At 39.6% G+C, this 26428-nt stretch overlaps 1 protein-coding gene across 2 annotated transcripts; it reads left to right on the top strand.

Annotated features, from left to right (window-relative positions):
* The first annotated feature begins 192 nt into the window (after positions 1-192).
* On the top strand, positions 193-26428 carry LOC135472958 (activating signal cointegrator 1-like). 2 transcript variants are annotated; one of them, XM_064752704.1, is made up of 12 exons: positions 193-275; positions 1429-1573; positions 4879-5025; positions 5748-5865; positions 6719-6837; positions 8879-9060; positions 10814-11141; positions 12814-12998; positions 15491-15612; positions 16833-16930; positions 21874-21970; positions 24554-26428. In XM_064752704.1, the coding sequence occupies exons 1-12, from the start codon at positions 199-201 to the stop codon at positions 24616-24618; spliced, it is 1683 nt and encodes a 560-aa protein (XP_064608774.1). In that variant the 5' UTR covers positions 193-198; the 3' UTR covers positions 24619-26428. The 2 variants fall into 2 exon arrangements, with proteins under 2 accessions (XP_064608774.1, XP_064608773.1); XM_064752703.1 differs by having other exon boundaries at positions 1429-1594.

The following is a 26428-nucleotide window of genomic DNA, read 5'->3' as shown; positions in this document are numbered from 1 at the left end:
TATTCTTTGCCCGATATTAAAATTAAAACTATTACAAAAGAAGATTCTATCAAACAGTGTGTTCTGTTCAACCAACTTCGCAATTTTTATGGTACAAAATTATATCAGGATAAAAAAATCATAAATTAAAAAAAAAAAGAAAAGAAAAACTGTCGTAAATAGTCGGAATCATCCGAATGGTGCAATCGAAAATCCAAGATGGCAGCGCCCATAGTCATATGGGTTTGTCGGGAGTTTTCAAGATTTGATATTGACATTTCGGAAGAAAATGCCAGGTACGACTTTGTATGACCGTCACTAACGATGTAGCTTGTGTGTGTCACGAATGCTGTGTCGTGTATTCACGAATTTTGAAACAGTGGCCGCCTGACCATTTGCTTGTTCCTTACCAAGCAATGAAGTGTCAACTGACAGCAAGAGATGAAAGTGACAGTAGCCGAGTAGGTTATTGAACTACGAATAAAAACATTTGGGTGTCATGTTTCTATTTTATTCTTTAGGATTTATCTATCAGCGATAATAATTTTTACGCCTGCCAGTGGTCTAAATTATATTCTAGAAGTTTAAAAAATAATACTCATTGAAACAGCTGTTATGGTTGTGAACCTTCTGCCATCACCCCATGGAGATGGAGTTAGTCTTTCAACCTATACCCCACATACCCCTACCCTACAGTGTATATAGGAAGTAGGCCTACAGGTATGAAATGTGCTGTGAATGCCATTATGAACACATTTGACCACCAACACTTTTGGTTTTTAATTTACTCTACTAGACTTTCTCTGGCCGTACGCGGAAAGGTCTGTCAGCAACCTGCGGATGGTTGTGGCTTTTCTCCGGGCTCTGCCCACCATAATGCTGGCTACCGTCATATAAGTGAAATATTCTTGATTACAGCGATAAACACCAGTCAAATAAATAAATAAATACCTTACTAATCTGAGTACACTGAACGGATTAAACAGATAAGCTGATCAGTGGCATATCAGCAGTTTCTCGAAAGTTCAGGCAGGTTTTTGAATGAAATAAGGTAGGGGCTTTAGCAAACCTTTAACATGGCTGTGAGAGGTGATATTACAGTGGCTGCCATCGGCACCGATGAGCTAACAGACCTGACTATGCAAGATGTATATTCGGTCTAGCAACTATCACAAAATCACACCTCAAGTTACTTTGAGAGAAGGCCCCTTGTCCCATCCAAATGTGTATGAATCCAGAAACTGCTGAAATGCTGACTTGGCTACTTGCTAAACAAAGGGACATTCCACATACATGTGCTGTTATCTGATCAAACATATATTATAACATCTCCCATTCCCATTGCTGCGCACAATTTTGTTATGGTGATCGAATCAAGTAAGAATTCTTTGGCAAAAAATATCCATCCTTTGCTTAAATCCAGTACATGTTTTTTGGAATTCATACCAGGTATATACTATCGATGAATGACCCTCATGACTTGGAAGAATACATGTATGAATTACTGGACAAGAAAGATGCAAGATGCAAAAAGTTTGTTAATGAGCTTCTGGACCGTTGGAAACCATCACAAGCAGTACCTGATGAAGTTCAGGTAAATGGTGTTAATCAGAAGGTACATTGAGTAAAGTGTTATACAGTGATCTGTGTTCTATGGTCAGGGAATGTAGTGTTTCGTGTACTTTTGCCAGGTTAAATGGACTTTCATGTTTCTAGTCTAGTAAGGTGTTGCTTATTTATGGATGAATGGATGAATGAGCAAATGAATGAATGAAACTTTCATTGAAAGAGGGTGGCTCTGTCAACAATTTGCTCCCCCACCCCCAGAGGCCGTCTATAACAATACATGAAGATTAGACAAGTACTAACAGTATATACAATTCCATTTTTTATCAGCTTATATAAATTTTAATTATAAAAATAATTTTTCAAATAACGTGACTTAAAAGTAGAAAGTGATGGTGCTGTTTTGATTAGACATTCTAAACTGTTCCAAGCATGACAGCCCACTACTGTAAAACTGTTTTTTAATAGTTCAAGTTATTATTCTCAATATGAAGATTGTTAACAGTTGACCTAAGAAATGTATTGTGTACTGCTGTACAATCACTTCTTTTAGATATAGTGTTGACTTATCCTGCAATGATTTAAACAAATCATACCATATCAGATGTGATTAGAAATTGGCATCCAGTGTAACTCTAGGAGAATTGGAGCTGTAGGAGTATGTATTTTACAGTTTAAAATAATTTTAGCTGCTCTTTTTTGAACCTTAAATAATCTGTCAGTAAGTGACTGGGGACAAGTTCCCCATATTGAACTACAGTAATCAAATAGTGGCAAAATGTAGCTATGAGAAAAAGTTTTTTGTGTCTTTAAATCCATATAAATCTCCTGCCTTAAAATTCCAAGAACTTCTGAATTTCTTTTTTGCGGATGAAATCAATATGGTCTTACCATGTAAGTGTTTCGTTTATGAAAACACGAAGCAATTTTGTTGATGAGTATTAAATTTTTATGTTGAAGGCATTGTTTTTTACTCTTCTGAGACACTTTCAAGAAGTTATTACCATAAATTTTGTTTTGTCTGGATTTAAGTACATTTCATTTTCATAACACCCTATGGTGACAGCTTTTAGGCTTTCGTTCAAAACTGTCTCAGTTTGTGTAACATTTTAACTCACTATAATAGACAGTTGTGTCATCAACAAAGTTCTCAATATGAGAAGTACTTGTTTTAATACATTGTGGAAGGTCATGGATATACATGATGAAAAGTAGTTTTCCCAATATTGAGCCTTGTGGAACACTTGTTTCTATTGTTATCTCCCCTGAAGCGTTTCCTGCTACATTAACTACACATTTTCTGTTTTGGAAATAAGACCTAAAGAATCTCCAGGCTGTGTTGTGGAACTTATACACTTATAACTTATCTAGTAGGATTGAGTGGTTTGCCATATCAGATCCAGCTATATTTCCATTAGCAGTTGATTAATGCCAACATTTAGCAATTTTCATTAAAGCATTTTCACAGGAATGTGACTTTTCTTGGAAGTATTGATATGGGCCGATAATTTTTGATGAATGACTTATTTCCACCTTTGTGGAGAGGTATGATCTTTGCTATTTTCCAAGTATTAGGTATTTGTTGTTATGCACCTGCTTGTTATTGAAGTCAATGATTTTTTGATATCTCGTGTAGAATACTGTAAAAATTTAGCATTTATACAGTCAAGACCACAGGCTTTCACTGGTCTAATGCATATAACTGTTCATAAACATACTTTTCAGTAACATTAGGAAAAGGGAAGGTATAATCATTTTGTACTTTTTCACTGATAACACATTTTAATTTGCCTAGGTTTGGCTTTACTGTGGAAGATCTCAATTGTGAAATACTTCTGGCACAATTTTCGAAGAAGTTCTTGAATAAATTTGGAATCTGTTACTTGTACATTGTGTTCCTCAGTTATAATTTGATTAGGAATAGAGGAAGAATGGTTTGGATTTTTGGTCTGCAGTACTTCATAGATATCATTAGAATTTTTTTGATTACTCTTGTTATTTATTTCAGAATCTCTTAGATTCTTTATAGTTGAAAAAAAATTTGCTGTTAACTTTTTTTCCCCAGTATTTGTTGTTGTTATTATTGTTGTTGTTGGATGAAGTGATGTTGGCCAACTGAAATGAAATAATCTCAATGTTCCTTAGCTACATTTAATTCCTTAGACAGTTTAATGATGTAACTTTGTTAAGCTACATATAATAACTCTTGCTATATCTTCATACGTAATACTGACATAGGGCTGGCCAGTACTTGAACAGTTAGTCATCTATTTACTAATTGTGCCATTGTCAGTTTAGTGTGATTGGATGTGGAGTTACCTCTGGTGTCTTAAATGTGGCATGTCAGTGAGGCAGCACTATATACATGACAGTATCGTGTGATCAGGTTGGGTGTCATGTCTGGTGTCTGGGAGTGAGTGGGTGCTTAGGTTTTAACGTCATACTTAACGATATTTCAGTCGTATGATATGTAGTGCATGTACATGTAACGTGCCTCCTTGCTGCAGAATGGATTTCGACCGTTCATTTATCTAGTGCTGCTTCACTGAGATGACTTATTAAAGGCATACGGGTCAACCAGTTGTTGCACTAGCCCCTTAATGTTGAACGCCAAGAGGAGAAGCAACAACTTTCTCTTTTAAGGTCAGGTGTGACCCGACCTGCGATTGACCCTGGATCCACCACCTCACAGCGGGCGCTCTACCAACTGAGTCATACTGGTGTCTCGAACATGGCCTGTCAGTGAGGCAGCACTGGAAGTATGACAGTATCCTTTGACTGGATGGGGAGTTATCTCTGGTGTCTAATATATGGCATATCAGTGAGGCAGCACTATATACATGACAGTATTCTGTGACTGAGTGGATGTCATGTCTGGTGTCTCAGACATAGTGTGTCAGTAAGGCAAAACTATAAGTTTAACAGTATCCTGTGACTCGATGGGCATTGTGTGTGGTGTCTGAAGACATGACTTGTCATTGAGGCAGCTCTGTATCGTGTGATTGGATGGAGAGTCATCTCCTTATAGCTTAGATATGGCATTTCAGCTCTATAGACAAGTGACAGTGATGCAATGTTATGCAGGTAAAGTGTTGCTGGGGTGCCTGTTTTGAGGGAGTTTCTAGTGCTAAAATTTTACCTGAAAGTAAAATACTCTTAAATTAATAAGTCAGAAAGCTTAAGACCATGGGTCATTGATTTCAAGCTTTTTTAGTTTCTTTTTGTCTTGGATATTAATTTCAAATTGTTATTTGGTAAACTACCCGGTAATTTCACATATTTTAAGGCATTTTTAACTCTCTGATAAACTGAGTGTGTTATGTTTTCACATAGGTATATAAAAAACCTGAGGAAGAGGAAAGTTATTTTAGTGGAGTAGTTAAAAAACCTTCACCAGTAAAGAAGGTTGTCATGGAGACGGATGCCCAGCCTCCCTTTCCAACTGTGAATGGCCTAATGCAATTGGCTGGTGAAATGGAGGTATGTATATGAATGATAATCAGTTTTGAAAATAAAGATAAATAGTGTTGTTTTGACTTATTGTGTTAAAAATACATGCATTTCAATACCAACCTCAAAACCAGAGCTGAAACACTGCTCTCACTTTAGTTGACAAGTTGACCATTTTGGTGTGAGTGTTACAAGGCAATAGGAGGCATTGTTTTCCATGAGGCATTGTTTTCCATGAGGCATTGTTACAGTCAGTGTCGTTGCACTGGTCCAGTTTATGCCAGTTACAGACCATAAGACTGATACGTGAGGCAAATAAACCACAGTTGCTTGTAACTAAACTGTTTACATGTACATGGATGCTACAGAGAATGATATTAAATTTCACGTTATACATCAGGTTGACTATTGATGATTGATTGATATTATAGGGGATTTACTGTAGGTAGGTGGGAGTTATTGTCAACAGAAGTGTGCGTAATAAATGCTATGTTTTTGATTATTTCAGAGGCTTTGCCACCTGCTGGTATCCATTAATAATATTGTTGTATTTTTACAACAATGTCTTCTGATTGAGGGAAGTCAACAAAAAAATTTTTCTTTTTGTAAGAATTTTATCTTCAGTGCATGTATAACGTGTGATTTTGGCATTGTTCCTGGCTTGAAATGGCCCTAAAACGTCTATAAGTTAAATAAAACACCAGACAAATCTTTGCTTGGGACGACCATGCAACATTTTTTACCTTTCTCAGGACTTGAATGTAGACATCCAACAGTCTGAGAAACATTCCAACTCACCCAAGAAGAAAAACAAGTTTGTTCCCCTATATAGTCAGGAGGGAAAGGCCAGGAGCGCAATACAGATACCAGGTATTTATTTCTCATACGTTCTTGTGCACTGACATTTTTATGTATGTTTGCATTTAAGGTGAAAAGTAAATATTTTCAATTTCTGGTATGTATATCAACAAAAAGTTTGTACATGACTTTGATTAGTTACTTTTCCTCATTGTAGGAATTTTGTTTATCTTAGAAATATGTTATTAAGTTTGGTTGAAAAGCGAGATGATATTCTAAGGGCTTCAGTGCCAAATATTATATTTTCTAGTATGACCTTTATTTGTCTCTTTAAATGGCCTTTTCAGGCCACCATGCTGTAGTCTTTATCGCGATAATAATAATAAAAATAATAATACTTTATTTTCTGAGGGAGATCGGTTAGTGACAAATCAATCTTCCTCGAGTCCCCTCATGATTTCAGCCTTCAGATATTATAAAAAATTGCAGTTTTTATTTATGTTGAAATTTTACATATGTACCAATGTACTCAGTTGTGTATAAATAACATACACATGTAGAGTAACAAATTTGCAATTCAGCAGTTAAAATAGCAATTTTAACCTATAGAAGTTCTATAGCTATAGTTTGATTTTGAAGTACATGTAATGTAATGGCCCAAAATATTTACGCCAAGGTATATCCAAATTAAAATATGATAATTTTGTGTTGAGTCTTATATTTCTCCAGAAGGACATCATCCTACCTTCCAAACAAACTGAAAATGACTTCCAAGACCAACAGAATCAGGCAAAATGAGCGACTTAGCGGTGGATTAAATGTTAGGTCATTTACAACCTTCAGAAATAATCTGGTAAAAGAAGGTTTCGTTTCAGTTTCAGCTTCTGAGAAAAGTAAATCCTAACTCATTGTTGTTCTTTGTCAGGTCGTCATTGTTGTGAGTGCCAAGCCTCCAAGCACCGCCTGATCAGTAACTGCGTGTCATGTGGAAGAGTGGTGTGTGAGCAGGAGGGCTCTGGTCCATGTCTCTTCTGTGGAGAACTGGTGAGTCGTCTGATCAGTGGGTGGTGTGGGAGAGTGGTGTGTGAGCAAGAGGGCTCTGGTCCCTGTCTCTTCTGTGGAGAGTTGGTGAGTCGTCTCATCAGTAGGTGATGTGGGAGAGTGGTGTGTGAGCAGGAGGGCTCTGGTCCATGTCTCTTCTGTGGAGAACTGATGAGTTGTCTGATCAGTGTGTGGTGTGGGAGAGTGGTGTTTGGGCAAGAGGGCTCTGGTCCGTGTCTGTTCTGTGGAAAGGCGGTGAGTTGTCTCATCAGTGTGTGACAGGTGTGTGTGAGCAGAAGGGGTCTGATCCCTGTCTCCTCTGTGAAGAACTGGTGAGTCGTCTGAGCAGTGTGTGGTGTGGGAGAGTGGTGTGTGAGCAGAAGGGCTCTGGCCCCTGTCTCTTCTCTGGAGAGTTGGTGAGTTGTCTGATTAGTGTGTGGTGTGGGAGAGTGGTGTGTGAGCAAGAGGGCTCTGGTCACTGTCTCTTCTGTGGAGAAGTGGTGAGTTGTCTGATTAGTGTGTGGTGTGGGTGAGTGGCGTGTGAGCAGGAGGGCTCTGCTCCCTGTCTCTTCTGTGGAGAGGTGGTGAGTTGTCTGATTAGTGTGTGGTGTGGGAGAGTGGTGTATGAGCAAGAGGGCTCTGGTCCCTGTCTCTTCTGTGGGAAGGTGGTGAGTTGTCTGATTAGTGTGTTGTGTGGGAGAGTGGTGTGTGAGCAGGAGGGCTCTGGTGCCTGTCTCTTCTGTGGAGAGGTGGTGAGTTGTCTGATTAGTGTGTGGTGTGGGAGAGTGGTGTATGAGCAAGAGGGCACTGGTACCTGTCTCTTCTGTGGAGAGGTGGTGAGTTGTCTGATTAGTGTGTGGTGTGGGAGAGTGGTGTGTGAGCAAGAGGGCTCTGGTCCCTGTCTCTTCTGTAGGAAGGTGGTGAGTTGTCTGATTAGTGTGTGGGTGGGAGAGTGATGTATGAGCAAGAGGGCTCTGGTCCCTGTCTCTTCTGTAGGAAGGTGGTGAGTTGTCTGATTAGTGTGTGGGTGGGAGAGTGGTGTATGAGCAAGAGGGCTCTGGTCCCTGTCTCTTCTGTAGGAAGGTGGTGAGTTGTCTGATTAGTGTGTGGTGTGTGAGCAGAAGGGCTCTGGTCCATATCTCTTCTGTGGGAAGGTGGTGAGTTGTCTGATTAGTGTGTTGTGTGGGGAGAGTGGTGTGTGAGCAGGAGGGCTCTGGTGCCTGTCTCTTCTGTGGAGAGGTGGTGAGTTGTCTGATTAGTGTGTGGTGTGGGAGAGTGGTGTGTGAGCAGAAGGGCTCTGGCCCCTGTCTCTTCTCTGGAGAGTTGGTGAGTTGTCTGATTAGTGTGTGGTGTGGGAGAGTGGTGTGTGAGCAAGAGGGCTCTGGTCACTGTCTCTTCTGTGGAGAAGTGGTGAGTTGTCTGATTAGTGTGTGGTGTGGGAGAGTGGTGTATGAGCAAGAGGGCTCTGGTCCCTGTCTCTTCTGTAGGAAGGTGGTGAGTTGTCTGATTAGTGTGTGGGTGGGAGAGTGATGTATGAGCAAGAGGGCTCTGGTCCCTGTCTCTTCTGTAGGAAGGTGGTGAGTTGTCTGATTAGTGTGTGGTGTGTGAGCAGAAGGGCTCTGGTCCATATCTCTTCTGTGGAGAGGTGGTGAGTTGTCTGATCAGTGTGCGGTGTGAGAGAGTGGTGTGTGAGCAAGAGGGCTCTGGTCCCTGTCTCTTCTGTGGAGAGGTGATGAGTCTTGTAAATCTTCTTTCACAGGGAGAGGAAAAACGTAGACAAATACTGGATATTAATTTTAATCTGTTGCATGTATTTCAAATTCGAATTCCACTGTACAGTTCTATTTTCAGAAGTAAAATGTTTTTGGAATGAGAGCCATTCCAAATTTTGGTTTTTAGGACAGTGACCACACATGGAATAGGTATATGTCATTTTCGTCTAAAATAATGAAATTGCAATGAGGAATATGGAGTTGTATAGTATGAGAGCAGGAAGAATTATAAGAGTACAAAATTGATGATTTTTTCACGAAAACGTTTACAGGTGTGTACCCAAGAAGAACAGGAGATTTTATCACGAGGTTCAAAAAAGAGTGAAAAGTTACGACAGTTTTTGACCAAAGGAGATAATCGAGATTATTTGCCAACCACTGTAGCAAAAATGGAAGCTGGCTTTGAGAAGGCATTACAGCATAAAGACAGACTGCTAGATTATGATAGAACCAGGTTAGTCTTTGATCTTTATCTTCATTTCTGTCTTTCTGTCACTTGTGATTTAATATGCACATACTTCCTGGAAGTCAAAAATGTCCATATTAATTTAGATCAGATTCAAATTCAGATTGACCAAAAATTTAACTTTGGAACATTAGAAATTCAGTTTTTTGAAAAATCAGACTCTGTGTTAGTTTTTGTGTATATCAGTATTTAGGAAGATTTCTGAGGGAAAATTTTTAAATGTTCATTAAGGTTAGGAAATAAGCATGACTGAAATTGAGAAAGTAGACTGACTTGCCTACTTATATGAATAAAGCCGCCTTCTACGTAGTGGAATATGAATAAAGTTGCCTACTACTTACTGGAATATGAATTGTTGCCTACTACTTAGTGGAATATGAATAATGTTGCTTACTACCTGGTGGAGTGGAAGTACCCTACCTTCCATGGAGATATGATAAAAATAATACAAGGTCATTATTAGACTGAAATTAATCAGTATTTGCAGAGCCCTGAGCTATATGCAGGCCACGAAATTTTGTCTGTTATGTGGAGTGTAATTGTGCAGACCTACCACAAAATAGATGTCATCTCAGTTGTTAGAGCTACCTCTTCCCACGTTGTTCTAATACTTGTCTGTTGGCGAAAAACAAGCGCTAATACACCTGAGATCCGTCATTGGTGTCATCATGCTGTAATGTATTCTACTGAACTTGAACATTATGCATTAAATGCAGTCACCAGCTTTCCGCTCTGACCAGGTTTCGTTGAGGTCCGTGCTCTGTTTATTTATCAGGTCCATGTATCTGGGCTGTCTCCAGTTTGTGTAGTCAAGCCCAGCCTACAAACTACCTGCTTACTAAGAGGTGGTGTATAGGTAACTCCTGAGAAGGCTTCTGTGTTAAGACCAAATATTAAAACTTTTAGCTAAGAAAGGATTATTCGACCTACAGCCACATTTTCCCGCCGTGAGCATTGGCACTACGTCTCCTTTGTTATGTACACAACACATGCTAGCTGCAGCATTCCCCAGTCATGTATTGTTCTCTTGCTGAGCTAGCAGTAGGCTGAGAAAATAGCAGTAGGTGGAGAAAGGTGACATTCAATTTGAACTGAATTTGAACTTTCACTAGTCAACAATTTCCATGAGCTCTTCATCGTTGACATTCCCTTGTGTGAGTGGTTATATCATTTCACCCTGTTTGAAGAAACCATTTCAATAGACAGGGGTGGTGAGGGCTGCATAAGCCAGTTGGATATTACACACACTACAAGCTGCTAACTATGCAAGTAATTATTAATCATCAAAGAAAATAAAAATACTCAGGAATATAACACATGTTGGTCTGGCCTTGAAAGTCATGTGATTCTCAGTGTGTATGACAAATATGTTTTATAGTGGCTTCTGATCCACCCTGATGTACGCTGAGGATTTCGCTGGACGTGCATGAAGGATTGTACTGCAATACAACCAACTTTATGCACAAATTAATAGGCTTTGCCGAAGTTACAGTAAATAAATGGAAAAAATCTGCTAGAAGTTCTGTAGATGACTTTATTAACCACATGTTCACATAACCATTTTGAGCGAACAATTGGTCTTTTTTCGTCATGGCGAAACCGAACGATTGGTTATTCAAGGCTTAAAACCTGTGACCAATTGTTTAGTTACGTCAACCACCAAGATTTCACGGCCTGTACATGGTGGCATTTACTGCTGTGATCTTTTGGGAAATTTTCTTGCATGTGCTTTTTTTTGCAGTGTGTCCCGGACAAAAGTGATAGATGATGAATCAGATTACTTTGCCTCCAATTCAAAATGGCTGTCTAAGTCTGATCGAGCTGCACTTAAGAAGAGAGAAGCAGAACTTCGTTCTAAGAGACATGCCTCGCGCAAAGACAGAAAGATCACACTCGATTTTGCCGGTAGACGGGTGATTGATGTAGATGACAGTTCTTCGCTGATGTACAACGAGGACGATGAGGTGGTACAGCAGGTTCATTATGGTGCCCGGCCAAAGCAAGCATTGAAAGAGTCCGCTGCACAAGGGGAGATAATGAACCCAACCATTGAACAGTTACCGCCAAAGGTTGGTGAATATGTGTATAGTTTGAGACTCTTGGTCCCAAAATGATGCTACGTCGCAACACCTGTCTGTGTATGTGTGTGTGAACCAGTGGTCTTTAAACTCTATTATTTTGGCCGAATGATTTCCCTATATGAGATGACCTAAAATTTTGCCCATGAGAATACATTTTTAGAGGCAAACAAATGTAACAAAATACTCCTTTTGGCACTGAATGCAGAATATTATCCCATGTTCCAAACAAACCTCAAAACACCTTTATAAAATCAATAGAACTCTCAGAACCACGAAAAATGGGCAAATTAGCCATGGACGAAAATTAGGGTATATATTGATTATGGGACTTGCCTCCTGCAATGTGACATGTCAGATGTATGAAGAAAAGTCCTCCAGTAACTGGTGATAGATTCATCTTGAGCACTGGTTCGCTCCACCCTGTAAACTGACAACCATCAGATAAGGCAAAATTCCTGAGTGTGACATTAAACAACAATCAGGTATACAAATGAAAGAGATATTGATCACTTTACAGTCCTCTGTGAATTCCATTTGATAAAAGCAGTTACCCTAATTCTTTTTGCATATGAAAGAGCAACTTTCAGTGCAATTTATACATGTTTTTAATTTAATTTTGGAGACGAAACTACATTGGTGAGATTGGCCAATTTCAGGGCTTTTCAGAAAGTATGATTTTGTCAGTCTACACAGAGTAATGCTCTCAGAATTTGCTTGAATGAACACATTGCAAACGTACGAAAAGGTTGAAGAATTACAGTATGTGCAAAGTGTATATGTAGGTTAATGGTTTAACTTATCTGCATGTAATAAAGTTAAGAATATAGACTTTTTTGGCTTTTCATGTTATCAAAGTGAACATAAATGATGAGATGAAATCAGTGTCGTGCTAATCACCAAGCAAAATTGTACCCAAAACTACCTTTATTTATTCTTTTTAGACTTTTTTGGCTGTGCCATATGGACCATTTGAATTAGAATAATCTAATGGGCAGTATGTGGCATGTTTAAGTGATATGTCAGTTAAGTGATATAATGTCATTTAACTGATATGTCATTTAAGTGATATAATGTCAGTTAACTGATATAATGTCAGTTAACTGATATAATGTCAGCCTAGTTTCTTAATCAGAATCTCCCTCATTTCTCTACATTTGGAACTTTTGAAATAGTTAGTTTCTGTGATTGTTCTGATATGTTTTTGGATTTTCTGATGCTCATAATAATGTAGGTCAGAAACCCAATAAAATAATTTCTGATGTACCATTTCTTGGGGAGAAAACAGTGTGAAAAAAAAAGATTAAAACATTTCTGAAGACAATTCTTCATTGCTTTTGATTTGTGGCACACATTGTTATTACTTTATGTACACTTCAGAATATAAATAATATGTTGATAAAATAATTTTCTGAAATATGATAATATGACAAGGAATGAGACAATGAAGCAGATTAGGGTTGTTTATAATGGGCCAGGAAAGGTTGATCTCATGGGCTGATCATGGAAACAGTATACAGAAAAATCCCACATATTTTGTCAGGATAGATTGAGGACATCAGTTTTTCCTCTTGAGCATAAATGGCTGAATAAATAGGTATGTATTGTTGAACAAGTAAATATTGAATGACACTGTTCAAATTTCTGTCTGCTTTGCTTTCAGTTTGTACCACCAGGTGGTAGTTACAGTAAAAAGGTCAAAGGTGAAAGGTCAGAGGACAATGGTAATGTGGATAAGAGGTCATCTGTACGAATACAGGATAGAGAATTACAGGAGATGAATGACGAAGGAATGTGCATGAGTATGCACCAACCTTGGGCATCACTTCTTATCAAAGGCATAAAAAAGTAAGTCTGAGTATGCATCAGCCTTGTGCATCACTTCTCATCCAAGGACAGACCCCAGTGGCTCGCTTGGTAGAGCGTCCGCTTTGGGGGCGGTAGATTCAGGGTCAGTCCTGTGTCGGGTCACACCTAAGACCTTAAAAGAGGAAGTTGTAGCTTCCTCCCTGGCGTTCAGCGATAAGGGGATAGTGCAAATTTCGTCCTGCAAGAAGGAGGCATATTACATGTACTCTAAGGACCCCTTCGTTGTCATATGATAGAAAAATTGTTAAGTACGATGTTAAACCCAAGCATTCACTCACTCATCCAAGCCATAAAAAAGTAAGCCTGATTGTGCACCAGCCTTCAGCATCACTTCTCATTAAATGCATAAAAAAGTAAGCCTGAGTATACATCAGCCTTGGGCGTCACTTCTCATCAAAGGCATAAAAAAGTAAGCCTGATTGTGCACCAGCCTTCAGCATCACTTCTCATTAAATGCATAAAAAAGTAAGCCTGATTGTGCACCAGCCTTGGGCGTCACTTCTCATCAAAGGCATAAAAAAGTAAGCCTGATTGTGCACCAGCCTTGGGCGTCACTTCTCATCAAAGGCATAAAAAAGTAAGCCTGAGTATACATCAGCCTTGGGCGTCACTTCTCATCAAAGGCATAAAAAAGTAAGCCTGATTTTGCACCAGCCTTGGGCATCACTTCTCATCAAAGGCATAAAAAAGTAAGCCTGATTGTGCACCAGCCTTCAGCATCACTTCTCATCAAAGGCATAAAAAAGTAAGCCTGAGTATACATCAGCCTTGGGCGTCACTTCTCATCAAAGGCATAAAAAAGTAAGCCTGATTTTGCACCAGCCTTCAGCATCACTTCTCATCAAAGGCATAAAAAAGTAAGCCTGAGTATACATCAGCCTTGGGCGTCACTTCTCATCAAAGGCATAAAAAAGTAAGCCTGATTGTGCACCAGCCTTGGGCATCACTTCTTATCAAAGGCATAAAAAAGTAAGCCTGATTGTGCACCAGCCTTGGGCGTCACTTCTCATCAAAGGCATAAAAAAGTAAGCCTGAGTATACATCAGCCTTGGGCGTCACTTCTCATCAAAGGCATAAAAAAGTAAGCCTGATTTTGCACCAGCCTTGGGCGTCACTTCTCATCAAAGGCATAAAAAAGTAAGCCTGATTGTGCACCAGCCTTCAGCATCACTTCTCATTAAATGCATAAAAAAGTAAGCCTGAGTATACATCAGCCTTGGGCGTCACTTCTCATCAAAGGCATAAAAAAGTAAGCCTGATTGTGCACCAGCCTTGGGCATCACTTCTCATCAAAGGCATAAAAAAGTAAGCCTGATTGTGCACCAGCCTTGGGCATCACTTCTTATCAAAGGCATAAAAAAGTAAGCCTGATTGTGCACCAGCCTTGGGCATCACTTCTTATCAAAGGCATAAAAAAGTAAGCCTGATTGTGCATCAGCCTTGGGCGTCACTTCTCATCAAAGGCATAAAAAAGTAAGCCTGATTGTGCACCAGCCTTCAGCATCACTTCTCATTAAATGCATAAAAAAGTAAGCCTGATTGTGCACCAGCCTTCAGCATCACTTCTCATTAAATGCATAAAAAAGTAAGCCTGATTGTGCATCAGCCTTGGGCGTCACTTCTCATCAAAGGCATAAAAAAGTAAGCCTGATTGTGCACCAGCCTTCAGCATCATTTCTCATTAAATGCATAAAAAAGTAAGCCTGATTGTGCACCAGCCTTCAGCATCACTTCTCATTAAATGCATAAAAAAGTAAGCCTGAGTATACATCAGCCTTGGGCGTCACTTCTCATCAAAGGCATAAAAAAGTAAGCCTGATTGTGCACCAGCCTTCAGCATCACTTCTCATCAAAGGCATAAAAAAGTAAGCCTGATTGTGCACCAGCCTTGGGCATCACTTCTCATCAAAGGCATAAAAAAGTAAGCCTGAGTATACATCAGCCTTGGGCATCACTTCTCATCAAAGGCATAAAAATGTAAGCCTGATAAGTTCATTGGTCTTTTACCCTCTCATGTTGAAAGAACACTTAGATACAGTTAAAAAGGTGCTGTATTTGCCCTGAAATGTTACCCCAAAAGTGCATTTTTCAAGCAGATAAATTACTGTTTTTTATTTAAGTAAATGATAAAGTAGAATATTACATTTGGTGATGAAATGGCATTTTTCCAATGGGATATGTCTGCTTCACAAGGTAAGTTGGCAGCCAGGTTCACTTTCACAAATCTTTTTCTACCTGTATGTCCAATGTCTTTCCGTTTTATTTGAAAATGATTTCAAGCTGTATTTTTTTTTTCATTATAACACCATTAAGGATTTTTTTTTTTTCATTATAAGGACATTCGATTTGCTTTAAAAGTTGATTAATGTATAAAGTCTTGTGAAAAGTGAAAGTGGTGCATTCTTACAGTTGATCTCATAAAAGAGCAGCGCAAATAAACAACGTTTTGATTTGTTTTTCTCTTGCTGTAGACATGAGGGCAGGACCTGGTACACCCCCCACAGGGGTCGATTGTGGATAGCTGCCACTGGCAAGACCCCCGAGAAAGATGACATTGAGGACGTTGAACAGTTCTATAGACAGTACTACAATGGTGAGTCAGTCCTCAACGTTTTTCTCATACAAAAGATCAACTTTCAGTGCAATTTGTGCTCATTAACAAATGAATTTTGGAGACAAAACTACTGTAGCTGGATTGATCACTTTCAGGGCTTCACAAAAGGTATAATTTTATTAATGCAGTCAGAATAATGCCTTCAGAATATGCTTGAATAGATTTGCCATGGCTTTTGCATCATAATGCTGGCCATATTGAATATTCTTGAGTACAACGTAAATCACCAGTCAAATAAATAAATAAACATGCTTGAATGAACACCTTGAAAACGTGTGAAAAGGTTGAAGATTTATAGTACATGTCTATGTCTATGTTTTCTGTGTTGAATATAAATTTTTAGTGGAAAAATCATTAATTGCTGTTGTACATACATTCCCATACATAAAGTGTTACTTTGTTTATCCAACCTCAGAATTATGCTCAAGTTCAAACCAGTATGTAGCAGGCATGGAAGGACTGATGTAAAATGTCGACACCCAATCTGTCTCCATGTGCATTGTACACATCTACACCATCCTGCTGCCACTATGCACAGTCCTACAGCTGTCTATGCCATTTGCCATCCCTCATCCATCAGTACTGTCCTACATCAATTATATACCATCCTATAGCCACTGTACACAAGCCTACAGCTGTCTATGCCATTTGCCATCCCTCATCCATCAGTACTGTCCTACATCAATTATACACCATCCTATAGCCACTGTACACAAGCCTACAGCTGTCTATGCCATTTGCCATCCCTCATCCATCAGTACTGTCCTACATCAATTATACACCATCCTATAGCCACTAATCCTACATCTGTCTATGCCATTTGCCGCCCCTCATTCATCAGTACTGTCCTACATCAATTATAAACCATCCTATAGCCACTGTACACAGTCCTACAGCTGTCTATGCCATTTGCCATTCCTCATCCATCAGTACTGTCCAACATCAATTATACACCATCCTATAGCCACTGTGCACAGTCCTACAGTTGTCAATGCCATTTGCCATCCAGCATCCATCAGTACTGTCCTACATCAATTATAGACCGTCCTGCAGCCATTGTACACCACCCAACTTGAAGAGTCCTACAGCCAAACACGAAGGAAGTGTACATGTATTCTACATGAATTATGTAAACACTGATTGTTTTATTAAACAGATATGTTTATGTATATGTGTTATTTACACCGTTGTTGTTCCAGATCCTAAGCTTAAGTTCCCCACACAGTACCCAGTCAGTTGTCTGTTGGGCTGTGTGAATGTGCTGGACTGTTTGGGCCAAGAAGAGTACAGGCAAAAGGTACTGCATTAACAACCTGAAGGAAACCGGTCTTTGATGATGTTATTTTACATATTTAGCATATTATACATCCGCTATATGACATAAGTTGTCTGTAACACTGTGTGAATGTGCTGGACTCTTTGTGTGAAACCTCCTGTTAATGACATGGCCAATATGATATCTATTATGGGATATCCATAACTAAGATATCTATCCTGGGATATCAATCATGACCTCTGATGTTTGATATTGGGATGTTTATTGTTTGACATTTATTTATCTGTAGCCAACTTCATATAGGAGTATTTGTAGTACAGACTGGTTGAGTTGAAGTTGTTTTTATGTTAATTGTCATTCAGTGAATGACAAAAATGGAAGTGAGTTCAAAAAATGGAACGGAATGGAAGATTTGGATGGAATCATCAGTTGTCACCTACAACAAATTGTGTTCATCATAACAGTTTGTTGTTTAAAACTTGGTACATGGATTCACCATGGACAATTTGCAGATCAAGCCTAAGTTTTGGGCATGTAGCTATACTGACACCTCAAACAGATAGGGAACACATAACTGTTATACTGACATCTCAAACAGATAGGGGACACGTAACTGTTATACTGACATCTCAAACAGATAGGGGACACGTAACTGTTATACTGACATCTCAAACAGATAGGGGACACGTAACTGTTATACTGACATCTCAAACAGATAGGGGACACGTAACTGTTATACTGACATCTCAAACAGATAGGGGACACATAACTGTTATACTGACATCTCAAACAGATAGGGGACACGTAACTGTTATACTGACATCTCAAACAGATAGGGAACACATAACTGTTATACAGACACCTCAAACAGATAGGGGACACGTAACTGTTATACTGACACCTCAAACAGATAGGGGACACGTAACTGCTATACAGACACCTCAAACAGATAGGGGACACCTAACTGCTATACTGACACCTCAAACAGATAGGGGACACGTAACTGTTATACTGACATCTCAAACAGATAGGGGACACGTAACTGTTATACAGACACCTCAAACAGATAGTGGACACGTAACTGCTATACAGACACCTCAAACAGATAGGGGACACCTAACTGCTATACTGACACCTCAAACAGATAGGGGACATATAACTGTTATACTGACATCTCAGACAGATAGGGGACACGTAACTGTTATACTGACATCTCAAACAGATAGGGAACACATAACTGTTATACAGACACCTCAAACAGATAGTGGACACATAACTGCTATACAGACACCTCAAACAGATAGGGGACACGTAACTGTTATACAGACACCTCAAACAGATAGTGGACACGTAACAGTTAAACTGACATCTCAAACAGATAGGAGACACGAAACTGTTACACAGACACCTCAAACAGATAGGGGACACGTAACAGTTATACTGACATCTCAAACAGATAGGGGACACGAAACTTATACTGACACCTCAAACAGATAGGGGACACGTAACAGTTAAACTGACATCTCAAACAGATAGGAGACACTTAACTGTTATACTGACACCTCAAACAGATAGGGGACACATAATTCTCATACAGACACCTCAAACAAGCAGGGAACATGTAACTGTTGTACTGACAGCCCACAGGCAGGGCATATGTAGCTGTTATACTGACACCTCAAACAGATAGGGGACACGTAACAGTTAAACTGACATCTCAAACAGATAGGAGACACGAAACTGTTACACAGACACCTCAAACAGATAGGGGACACGTAACTGTTATACTGACATCTCAAACAGATAGGGAACACATAACTGTTATACAGACACCTCAAACAGATAGTGGACACATAACTGCTATACAGACACCTCAAACAGATAGGGGACACGTAACTGTTATACAGACACCTCAAACAGATAGTGGACACGTAACAGTTAAACTGACATCTCAAACAGATAGGAGACACGAAACTGTTACACAGACACCTCAAACAGATAGGGGACACGTAACAGTTATACTGACATCTCAAACAGATAGGGGACACGAAACTTATACTGACACCTCAAACAGATAGGGGACACGTAACAGTTAAACTGACATCTCAAACAGATAGGAGACACTTAACTGTTATACTGACACCTCAAACAGATAGGGGACACATAATTCTCATACAGACACCTCAAACAAGCAGGGAACATGTAACTGTTGTACTGACAGCCCACAGGCAGGGCATATGTAGCTGTTATACTGACACCTCAAACAGATAGGGGACACGTAACAGTTAAACTGACATCTCAAACAGATAGGAGACACGAAACTGTTACACAGACACCTCAAACAGATAGGGGACACGTAACAGTTATACTGACATCTCAAACAGATAGGGGACACGAAACTTATACTGACACCTCAAACAGATAGGGGACACGTAACAGTTAAACTGACATCTCAAACAGATAGGAGACACTTAACTGTTATACTGACACCTCAAACAGATAGGGGACACGTAACAGTTAAACTGACATCTCAAACAGATAGGAGACACTTAACTGTTATACTGACACCTCAAACAGATAGGGGACACGTAATTCTCATACAGACACCTCAAACAAGCAGGGAACATGTAACTGTTGTACTGACAGCCCACAGGCAGGGCATATGTAGCTGTTATACTGACACCTCAAACAGATAGGGGACACGCAACTGTTATACAGACACCTCAGACAGATAGGGGACACGTAATTCTCATACAGACACCTCAAACAAGCAGGGAACATGTAACTGTTGTACTGACAGCCCACAGGCAGGGCATATGTAGCTGTTATACTGACACCTCAAACAGATAGGGGACACGCAACTGTTATACAGACACCTCAGACAGATAGGGGACACGTAATTCTCATACAGACACCTCAAACAAGCAGGGAACATGTAACTGTTGTACTGACAGCCCACAGGCAGGGCATATGTAGCTGTTACACTGACACCTCAAACAGGTAAGGGGCATGTAGCTATTATACAAATACACATGAAACAAATAGAGAACATGCAGCTGTTATACTGACACCTTACACAAATAGAGAACATACAGCTGTTATACTGATACCTTATTCAAATAGGGGATATACAGCTGTTATACTTACATACAAATAGGGGACATACAGCTTTTATACTGACACCTCAAACAAATAGGGGATATACAGCTGTTATACTGACACCTCATACAAATAGAGAACATGCAGCTGTTACACTGACACCTTGTACAAATAGGGGACATACAGTTGTTATACTGCCACCTCATACAAATAGGGGGCATACAGCTGTTATACTGACCCATACAAATAGGGGACATACAGCTTTTATACTGACACCTCATCGAAATAGGGGACATACAACTGTTATACTGACACCTTATTCAAATAGGAAGCATGCAGCTGTTATACTGACCCCTCATACAAATAGGGGATGTACAGCTGTTATACTGACACCTTATACAAATAGGGGACATACAGTTGTTATACTGACCCCTCATACAAATAGGGGATGTACAGCTGTTATACTGACACCTCATACAAAAAGAGAACATGCAGCTGTTATACTGACACCTTGTACAAATAGGGGACATACAGTTGTTACACTGCCACCTCATACAAATAGGGGGCATACAGCTTTTATACTGACACCTCATCGAAATAGGGGACATACAGTTGTTATACTGACACCTCATACAAATAGGGAACATACAGCTTTTATACTGACACCTTATTCAAATAGGGGACATACAGCTGTTATACTGACACCTTGTACAAATAGGGGACATACTGACCCATACAAATAGGGCACATACAGCTTTTATACTGACACCTTATTCAAATAGGAAACATGCAGCTGTTATACTGACACCTCATACAAATAGGGGACATACAGCTGTTATACTGACACCTCGTACAAATAGGGCACATACAGCTGTTATACTGACACTTCATACAAATAGGGGATATACAGCTGTTATACTGACATCTCATACAAATAGGGAACATACAGTTGTTATGCTGACACCTCATACAAATATGGGACATACAACTGTTATACTGACACCTCATTCAAATAGGGGACTTGCTGCTGTTATATTGACACTTCATACAAATAGGGGACATACGGCTATTATACTGACACTTAATACAAATAGGTGATATACAGTTTTTATACCTACACCTGATACAAATGGGGGGCATAAAGTTGTTATACGGACACCTCATACAATAGGGGACATACAGCTGTTGTACTAACACCTTATACAAATAGGGGGCATACAGCTGTTATACTGACCCATACAGATAGGAGACATACAGCTTTTATACTGACACCTCAAACAAATAGGGAACATACAGCTGTTGTACTGACACCTCATACAAATAGGGGATATACAGCTGTTGTACTGACACCTTGTACAAATAGAGGATATACAGCTGTTATACAGGATGTCCCAGAAGTCTCCCATCATCCAGGTTGAGGTTGAATGCTTGAGCCACAGAGCAGTATGTTGCCCCATCTCTTCCAAACATAAAAACCAATTCAACCCTTTCTTTTACTGTGAGTTTATTAGTCATAAGTAACTCTGAAAGAGAGAAAAAATTTAAAATCAGTATTAAATCTGAAACACAGAAAAAAATGAAAATCAGGATGGTGCACAACTTCTGGGACACCCTGTACTGACACCGCAAAGAAATAGGGGATATACAGCTGTTCTACTGACACCTCATACAAATAGGGGACATGCAGCTATTATTACTGAGTTTGCTTTTTTTGTTTTGAAAATTAAAGTTCACATTGTGACATAATTCTATTGTGAGGAGTTTAGTATTGGATGACTAACATTCTGTTGCCCTGCATTATGTACAGTATATTGTAAACATGGGATTGTGAAATTCTGAGATGTTTGTAGCATGTCTGTTTACAGTTTCCTGAGGGAGAATCTGCTTCAGCGTATGTGTTTATCTGTGATCATCCTCAAGAACTGGTCATCAAATTTCCAATCAAAGGCAAACACAAAATTTGTAAGTGTTTTGATTTCCCACCATTAGTTGTTCAGTCTTATTCCAAAACAGTAATTGTTAAGTATTTACTGAATTTCTTCAACCTGTATTTATAAATGTTTATTGCAGTAGGGTCCCTCCATGAAGTTTCCTCTTCTCAGATTGTCAATGAAGCCCCTTCACCAAATTTCCTCTGCCAACTCCCTTGACCAAGTTTCCTTTGCAGAGTCTCTCCACCATGTTCCTGCAACAAGTTTTTTCCACCAGGTACTTCTGCCAAGTTCCTTCATCAAGTTTCCTCTGCCAAGTCCCTTCATCAACTTTCCTCTGCCAAGCCCTTTCACCAACTTTACTCTGCCAAGGCCCTTCATCAAGTTTTCTCTGCCAAGTCCCTTCACCAAGTTTCCTCTGCCGGAGTCTTTCCACCATGTTCCTGCCACGAGTTTTTTCCAAGTACTTCTGCCAAGTCCCTTTACCAAGTTTCCTCAGCCAAGTACCTCCACCAACTTTACTCTGCCAGGTCTCTTCACCAAGTTTCCTCTGCCAAGTCCCTTCACCAAGTTTCCGTTGCCGGAGTCTCTCCACAATGTTCCTGCCACAAGGTTTTTTCCAAGTACTTCTGCAAAGTCTCTTCACCAAGTTTCCTCTGCCAAGTCCCTTAACCTAGCTTCCTCTGACAAGTCCCTTCACCAAGTTTCCTCTGCCAAGTCCCTTAACCTAGCTTCCTCTGGCAAGTCCCTTCACCAAGTTTCCTCTGCCAAGTCCCTTAACCTAGCTTCCTCTGGCAAGTCCCTTCACCAGGTTTCCTCTGCCAAGTCCCTTCACCAAGTTTCCTCTGCCCAGTCTTTACTATGTTCCTGCCACAAGTTTTTTCCACCAAGTACTTCTGCCAAGTCTCTTCACCAAGTTTGCTCTGCCAAGTTCCTTCACCAAGTTTCCTCTGCCAAGTCTTTTCACCAAGTTTACTCTGCCAAGTCCCTTCACCAACTTTCCTCTGCCAAGCCTTTTCACCAACTTTACTCTGCCAAGTCCCTTCACCAACTTTACTCTGCCGAGTCCCTTAACCATTTACTCTGCCAAGTCCCTTCACCAAATTTGCTCTGCCAAGTCCCTTCATCTAGTTTCCTCTGCCGAGTCTCTCCACCATGATCCTGCCACAAGTTTTTTTCCACCAAGTACTTCTGCTAAGTCTCTTTGCCAACTTTCCTCTGCCAAGTCCCTTCACCAACTTCACTCTGCCAAGTCCCTTCACCAAGTTTCCTCTAGCAAGTCCCTTCACCAAGTTTCCTCTGCCAAGTCCCTTCACCAAGTTTCCTCTGCCAATTCCCCTCACCAGGTCTCCTCAGCCAAGTACCTCCACCAAGTTTTCTCTGCCAAGTCTCTTCACCAAGTTTTCTTGCCCAAGTCCCTTCATCAAGTTTCCTCTGCCAAGTACCTCCAACATGTCCCTTCTCCAAGTTGCCTCTGCCAGGTCCTTTCACCAAGTTTTCTCGGCCAAGTACCTCTGCCAATTCCCTTTACCAAGTTTTCTTGGCCAAATCCCTTCATCAAGTTGCCTCTGACAAGTACTTCCAACATGTCCCTTCTCCAAGTTGCCAAGAACATCCACCAAGTCCTTTCACCAAGATTCCTCTGCCAAGGCCCCCCACCAAGTTTCCTCTCCCAAGTACCTCTGCCAAGTCTCTTCACCAAGTTTTTTTCTGCCAAACTAAGTTGAAATTTTAGAAGGTGAAATCATGCATAAGGAGCTAAGCATTGATGAGATGAACAAGAAAACCAGGGGTTGGATGGTTTTCCTGTTATAAAATGTCCTGGAAAGATTTAGGTTGTTTTGTTTTAACAGCAGCTGATTTTCAAAAAAAGTTGAATATCAGCTACATAGAAACAATGGATAATTGCATGTTTACCAAAACCAAATAAACCAAGAGATACTCTTACTAAATGTACATTTAAGGGATAATCTCATCAGGGCAGGTATTGTAAATAAACTGAAAATAGTATGATTATGCACAAGGACCATTGGGGATTTATACCAGGTAGATGTTTATCCAAAATATACGTTTGATATACCATATTATGTTTGAAACCGTAGAACAGGAAATACCAGGATTACTGCTTACAGTAGATTATGAGAAAGTTTTTGATTCTATTTCCTGGAACTTAATGCAGGAAGTTGTCAGATCTTTAAACTTTTGAAAACACTTTCGAAAACGCCTAAAAACAATTGAAATGAATATCGTCTCAAGTGTGCTGCATCATGGACTTATATCGTCCTTGTTCAATATCAGCCGAAGTTAAAGACAAGGTGACCCCATGTCATCTTATATTTTTCTAGCATGTGCTGAAATACTTGGATATAAGATCAGAAGTAATATAAACATGAAAGGGATAACCAATATCAGACAATGTGCTGATGACACACAGCTGGTTCCTGCTGGTTCGGAAGATTCTCTTGTGGGAACATTAACCTGTCTTTCTTTTATAAATACTCAGATCAGCAAATTAATGTTACTCTGTTAACCTATAAACAGGGTGAAGGTAATGAACTACTGAGAAACTTGGTGAATAGTGATGGCTAACTTTTGTTTATGTTTTTTTTTCCAGATAAATTAGAGAATCATATTCATCAAGGTGCTAAGAAAGGTCTGAGGTCTCCTGAAACAGTCTGACATCTGTTGAAGACAAAACTCTGACATCTGCTTGGTTAAAGATTACCAAAGATAGACACATTGAATAATGACTGCCCTAGTCTGTTATAAAACCTGACCCAGGCGCAAGGAAGCCAGTGTGGTTTGCTCAGGGATGTGGCTGTGGGTGATGAGCGAAGGTTTAATGGACAAATGACTGATTTACAGTTACATGTACTTCACATGTTTGGTAACGAAGTTGAGCTGTCTGGCATGTAGTACGTTTGTCATATACCTGAAGAGAAGATGTTAACCTCTCAAATGCATCCAGTGATAGCTTTTTTAAATCATCTCGAAAACTGTTAATGTTTCGATGGTGACAGTCACACAGTGTCACGTTTTTGTTTTTAACTAAAATTATAATTCACATGATACTGTTCAAATTGACTTTATTTTGGTTTATAGATCTGCAGTTACAGACAGATTTGCATGGAATGGTCATGCAAACAGTGTGTTTATCATACTTGCAGCCCAACAGTGAATAGTCCTCTACCGGGATTTATCTGGGGTAAATGCATGGCTCCTTAGTTTTACAAAATTTACCTGGTCATTTCAATTTTTCACAACATTAGCATACATGTCTAGACGCACTAATACAAATCTGTGTAAATCAGATTTTCTTATTTTCCGTGATAAATCATGATGGCCACATGCCTTTATTAACCTCACAAAGACAGAGAATTTACAAGAATTGGATTGTTAAAGTTTTCTCAGTGCAGAAGTTGCCAACTTCGTCTGTCCATGATTGGTCCTTTCTTGGGTACAAATCAAATTTATGATCTTCTCTTAACATTATACAGAAGTGATAGGCCACAATTAGGTTTTGTTAAAAATGTGGATAAAATATGGTAAATAATGTAAAATTTCATCCATGGCTACTCTTTCTACCTCATTCAGAGATTTTGTTGGAAAGTAGGATGACATCCTACTGAAGAAAAGTTTCAGCACTAAAAGTGATACTTTATAACAAATATTTCCTGTAAAAATGCATCTGTTTGAGCGAAGTTTTAGGTCATTTGCAATAGGTTAATAGTGTGATAATACTGGAATGTGATATTGATTCCACTAAAAAGATGGCTTTTACATACAGTTTAAAAAGTGGGTTGAAATCGTCACAACTTTGGCTTCCTGTCAACTCAACTGTGTGTAGACTGTGTTTTGTTCACAGATTGTTTGTTAACATAATCAGCATACACTGTCTGTGATGATTGGGCGGTTAGTAGACACTTCTGCCAGAGTTGATTCAATTTGCAATTTTACGTGGCCGTGTGCATCAAGTAGCCTGAGACAAGACCTCATTCATTTTAGCTCGCCTTACGAAGTAAGCAGAGGCATTGTGAGACGGGATCAGATGTTGTCGGTGGAGGTGTCGGTGTCCAGTTTGGTGAAAGTTTTTGGCCAATCATAGGGTTGCAGTAGCCACCCAGAGTACACAGAAAGCCTATCATCGGTAGCGATTTGCATATTAAAGACCATGGAAGTCTTTTACCTCATAGCTCAACATTTTATTCAGCTGTTCACTGGGTTGCAATTGCCTCCGTGTAATACATGGATTGCCAGATGTAGTTCGCGATTTGCATATCAAAGACATATGTGGTAAAGTTGTGCACTAAGTCCCCCACAGTGAGCTTTACCACCACAATGATTTACAACTTCATAACATACGAATCACTGCTCTGCAATCCTTACGCATATGATAAACAGTCCTAGTCGTAACAGTATACTAATGTTGGTCTTTCTTGTTGATTTATTGGCAAGATCTTGGTACTATATAATTATACGATATGTATGA

Source organism: Liolophura sinensis, chromosome 8 (genome assembly GCF_032854445.1).
Source record: "Liolophura sinensis isolate JHLJ2023 chromosome 8, CUHK_Ljap_v2, whole genome shotgun sequence".
NCBI classification, from domain to species: domain Eukaryota; kingdom Metazoa; phylum Mollusca; class Polyplacophora; order Chitonida; family Chitonidae; genus Liolophura; species Liolophura sinensis.
This window is presented reverse-complemented; position numbering and strand designations above follow the sequence as displayed.

Excerpts from the sequence above, each read along its gene's own strand:
- LOC135472958 (XM_064752703.1), top strand. The coding sequence starts at position 199 with ATGGCAGCGCCCATAGTCATATGGGTTTGTCGGGAGTTTTCAAGATTT. Across the intron at positions 6,838-8,878 it reads GTCTCTTCTGTGGAGAACTG|GTGTGTACCCAAGAAGAACA; the intron begins GTGAGTCGTCTG and ends AAACGTTTACAG. Across the intron at positions 21,971-24,553 it reads CAAAGGCAAACACAAAATTT|ATAAATTAGAGAATCATATT; the intron begins GTAAGTGTTTTG and ends TTTTTTTTCCAG.